This window comes from Danio rerio, chromosome 16, assembly GCF_049306965.1.
Source record: "Danio rerio strain Tuebingen ecotype United States chromosome 16, GRCz12tu, whole genome shotgun sequence".
In the NCBI taxonomy this organism is placed as follows: domain Eukaryota; kingdom Metazoa; phylum Chordata; class Actinopteri; order Cypriniformes; family Danionidae; genus Danio; species Danio rerio.
This window is the reverse complement of record NC_133191.1, coordinates 57,195,001-57,200,000: the sequence shown is the minus strand read 5'-3', so window position 1 is coordinate 57,200,000 and position 5,000 is coordinate 57,195,001. Positions and strand designations below refer to the sequence as shown.

At 39.1% G+C, this 5,000-nt stretch overlaps 1 protein-coding gene across 15 annotated transcripts in view; it reads right to left on the bottom strand.

Annotated features, from left to right (window-relative positions):
• Positions 1–5,000, bottom strand: part of cep72 (centrosomal protein 72) — a 20,379-nt gene that overhangs the window by 7,381 nt on the left and 7,998 nt on the right. For all 15 annotated transcript variants that reach the window (XR_012391455.1, XR_012391451.1, XR_012391453.1 and 12 more), the window contains 2 exon segments: positions 2,467–2,645; positions 765–891 (listed from right to left, as the gene is read on the bottom strand). Coding sequence is in view for 4 of the 15 variants with exons in the window: in XM_073924975.1 (XP_073781076.1) it covers positions 765–891; positions 2,467–2,645 (306 nt within the window). In the remaining 11 variants the exon portion in view is untranslated.

Genomic DNA, 5,000 nt, shown 5'->3' with positions numbered 1-5,000 from the left:
ATGCGTCCTTGAAAAATCAAAAACCTTATCTGATTTATCCGCGTTTTGTAACTCAAAGAGGGAATTTACAACTGCAGGGAGCACAAGACACCAAGAAAGATGCGGAATTCAGTCAGAAAAGTCAAACATGTTGATTTTTCTCCAGAAGAATAGTCAAAAAGTCATTTTCTTCAAACTATATTACGTTCTTTTACAGAAAAAAAAATTATTTGTTTGTTTAACAATTATTGGTTTTGTTTTATTTTACATTAAACACTTAATAATAAAATAAAATTGTTTATTCTGTTCCATTTGGGGTTTTTTTATTATAAAAAACACTACAAAAAGTACCGGTAAGAGAACCGTTAAAGTACCGAACCGATAAGTGGTATCGATAAAAGAAACAATACTGTTAAAACCTTAACGATACCCATCCCTAATTATTATTACTATTATTATAATATTAGTATTCCCTCCAGAACTACCTTGAGCATCAGTCTGCGCTCCCAAAGAGCATCTCACACCTCCAAAAGCCACCGCATTCACTGTGATTTGTCTTCGTCTTCTGAGGTGCAACTCATTTATTAGAGAAAAAAAACACCATAGTGGCAAATTCCAACAAATCAAACTAAACTTCTGTCTGATATTTGCTCCAGTTTGGATGGAAACGCTGCTTTATTGACAGATTTTTTATGCAATATTCCAATTTTTAAATCTAATTGACATCTTTAGATGGAAACAGAGCTGGTGACTTCTAACCGCTGCTGTATTTTGCCTTCACAGACCTCGGTCCTGTGTGTGTGGGATGTTCTTGAGTCGGGACGCCAGCAGCTTGTGTTCTGCTCTGATCAGCTGTTTCTGTAAAGACACGTTCTCCTCCAACAGACTCTTCGTCTGCTCATTAAGACGCTTCTGTATTAAACACAACAGCAGAGTTGCTGACAACACACTTAAAACAAGCTCATCGTTAAAGAAAGCATGACATTAGAATCAGAGCTCGGTGAATTAACCCTCCAAAAAGTATAAACAAAAACAGATTGTGCATATTATACACAATTTTCAGATTTGTAAAACTGTTCACAAAATAACCATATATGGAGCTGTTGATGCCTATGCATAAAGTAATTTGCATATAATTTTAATATAATACATTTGATACTATTATGATACAGAAGGGGCATCGTGGTGGCGCAGTGGGTAGCACAATCGCCTCACAGCAAGAAGGTTGCTGGTTTGTGCCTCGGCTGGGTCAGTTGGCATTTATATGTGGAGTTTGCTTGTTTTCTCTGTGTTAGCGTGGGTTTGCTAAATTCTCTGTAGTGTATGTGTGTGCATAAGTGTGTATGGATGTTTGCCAGTGATGGGTTGCAGCTGGAAGGGCATCCACTGCGTAAAACATATGCTGGATAAGTTGGCGGTTCATTCCGCTGTGGCGACCCCGGATTAATAAAGGGACTAAGCCAGTGGTGCTCAACCCTGCTCCTGGAGATCGACCTTCCTGCAATTTGTAGCTCCAACCCTGATCAAACACACCTGAACCAATTAATTAGGACCTAAACAGCACTTGATTATTACAGGCAGGTGTTTTTGATATGGGTTGCAACTGAAATCTGCAGGAAGGACGATTTCCAGGAACAGGGTTGGTCAAGCCGAAAAGAAAATGAATGAATGAATGATACAGAAGTTACAATTTTCTATATGTTTTTAAATGTGTATATATATTTTTAAGGGAACAAAACATTGCAACTTTTTCTTTTTGTAAATTTTTAGCCCTCAAAATAATTTTTTTATTATTATTATTTTGAATAGAGGTTTGTATGGATGGCCTTTAGCTGTCAAAAATTGTTCTTGTAAAATCATCCAGTTTTATTAGCATCAACAACAACAAACCTTTTGTTTTTATGTAAAAATCTAAGATAAAATATCTTCTACATTTTTGGGACTGACTTCTGTTGATCATTTTGACTGAAAAACCACTGTGGCTCAGTGGTAAGCTCTGTAGCCTCACAGTAAGAAGGTTGCTGGTTCGAACTGGGTCAGTTGGCATAAAAACATCCTGTAAGTTGGCTGTGTGGAGTTTGCATGTTCTCCCCGTGTTGGCGTGGGTTTCCTCTGGCTGCTCCGGTTTCCCCCACAGTACAAACACATGCACTATAGGGGAATTGGATAAGCTAAATTGTCCATAGTGTATATGTGTGTGAATGAGTGTGTATGGATGTTTCCCAGTGATTTGGAAAGGGCATCCGCTGCATAAAACACATGCTGGATAAGTTGGCGGTTCATTCCGCTGTGGTGACCCGATTAATAAAGGGACTAAGCCGAAAAGAAAATGAACGAATGTTAATTTTAACCTAATTGGATGCAATGATGTGCTCCTTTTGTAGAGCTGCTTTGAAACAATAATTATTGATAGAAGCGCTATACAAATAAACTTGAATTGACCCGAACTAAAAGCAGCTCATTAAACTGCATGCGATCTAATCTTACGATGGACTCGTGCGCCTGCTGTTGTTGCAGCGTCAGCTCTTCAATCTCAGACTGATGCTGTTTCTCCTGCACGTCAGCCCGAGCGATGGAGGCTTTCAGAGCGGCTTTCAGAGTCTGGATCTCCTGTTCTCCTCCTGAAACCTCCTGCTCCATCATGCTGAGGATCTGAACCATCTTCACTGCACACAGAGAAATGCATTAAAGGAGACTTGTTATGCCCCTTTTACAAGATTTAAAATAAGTCTCTGATGTCTCGTGTGTGTGAGGTTTGAGCTCAAAACACCTCACAAATACTCTCTAAAACTGACCCTTTTAGGCCTTGGTTGTGGTGTTTTAGTGACTGTCGCTTTAAATTTAAATGAGATTGTGCTCTTTTCAAAAAAAAGGGAGGAGCTAGAAATGCCTGTGTTTCAGCATAGCGGCAGATTCAAAACTAGTGATGGGAAGTTTAGATCATTTTACTGACTCGGATCTTTGAGTCTCGTTCATCAAGATGAACGAATATTTTTTCGAGCCAAAAGATCGATCAGACGACAAATAAGTCATAAATAGAATACTATAAGAAGGAGAAAATAATAATTCAATGTTGACCTAAGGGTCCGTTCATTGTAGCTCGCTTACATGATCTAAGATGATTTGGCAGATCCGGGATCTTTTAATCCTGATAACTGATCTCTGGCTAATTTGGTTCTTCAAACAAGTTGGCCAATCAGATTAGAATGTCTGGATGAACTGATCTGAGATCGCTGCGTGTGTTGTGAAGGACAGATCTGTCGATCCTCGAAATCATGATCAGCAATGCTATGATTGGCTGACGGCACAGCAGCGTAATGACATCATCTGATTAATATTCAATTATCCATGTGAGCAAAATTACGTCAAATTAGCAGTAAACGGTTTGTTAAATATGACACGCAATAACCTTCCACATTTGTTGTGAGCTGCAGGCTTTACACTTGGGTCAAGAGTGTTGATCATGTATTTCAATGCATATCAGTGTATTTAGTTCTACATTTAGTAAAGATTTTCTTTATTAAAGTAGCCGGTTTATTAATCACTTTATGGAATAACTGGATGTTTACAAAAGCATTTTGATTTTGTGAAAGGCGTCTGCAACTTTTGTGAAGCATAATCACTGGCATATTAACTGCCAAAACATGTTTACGACTGCATTAATGTATTATTTATTGTTTTAAAAGTTACATATTCTGCATTTCTATTATCATACACAATTTGTACTAAAGCGATCTAAAAAGTTCATATCAATAAGTTTTCTCTTTGCACCACCAGGTGGCAGTCTTTGTACTTTTATTTCGGGGGTGCAGATTGCATACGTTTTATAAATATATGTATAACTTTATTTATTTTATTAATGACTATAACCTTATATATATAGTTAAAATATATTTACTATTTTCCCAAGTGTATATATAACTACTACTGTAAGAAAACATCAGAATTCGGAACATACTTTCAGTATTTTCTTTGCTTGAACTAAGCCGATCTAATCCTGTTTATATGAATTGAACCTGCTCCCGACCAGGTTTGACCTAGCAGAACTGTTGCTATGACAACAACTCTCGGATCAGCTTTGAAGAACGAAACGATCCTGGATCGTGTCAAATCGTCAATATCCAAATCCAGCTAACGGAGTAATCCACGTACGAAGAACGGACCCCTGCTCTTTTGTCTATGAAGGTGTTGTTGTCTCTTTGCTCAGCTCATCTCTTCATGTCTTCAAATGTCAGTGGTTTGTTCACGTTACACTCAGTCACATATAATCTAAATCAATGCACAGTCTAAGCCAGTAGGAGCCATGATCGTTCGTTCATCACGTGACAGAATGACTCAAACCCGAGGACTCGAGAGATGAGCGGTTCAATTCTTTGTCCGGCTCTAAACTTGTATGATTGGCCCGTGATAAACGAGTGACTCAGACCCGATAGAGGACTCGAGAGATGAGCGGTTCAATTCTTTGTCCGGCTCTAAACGCATATGATTGGCCCGTGATGAACGATTGACCCAGACCCAATAGAGGACTCGAGAGATGAGCGGTTCAATTCTTTTTCCGGCTCTAAACGCATATGATTGGCTTCTGCCAATGTGATGAAGACTTGAAATTAACGATACTACCTGCACAAATGTGCACACGCGCAGATGAACGAATCACTCCCTGAGAGGACTCGTAGTTCCCGAGTCATATTGAAGATTCGTTAAAAATGAACGAATCGTTTATGAACGACCCATCACTATTCAAATCAGAACTAACGTTATCAGTGTGAAAATGCGTGTGCTTCACGTATCTGTCCGTCTATGGAGACTCCTGTCGCTGTTCAGTTGTGCTTCATCTAAAACTCCACATCTAGAATCCTCTTAGTCTATGCTGACATTACCTTCAGCAGCTCAAACACTCTGTCTAATGGACTCACACAGGCTGCTTCTCACTCAGGGCTGCTGTTTATGCTAATGAGGGAGAAATGGGCACTAGTGGGCGGGGCTTTCCCCCTCTGATGACACGTACAAAGGGAGAATGT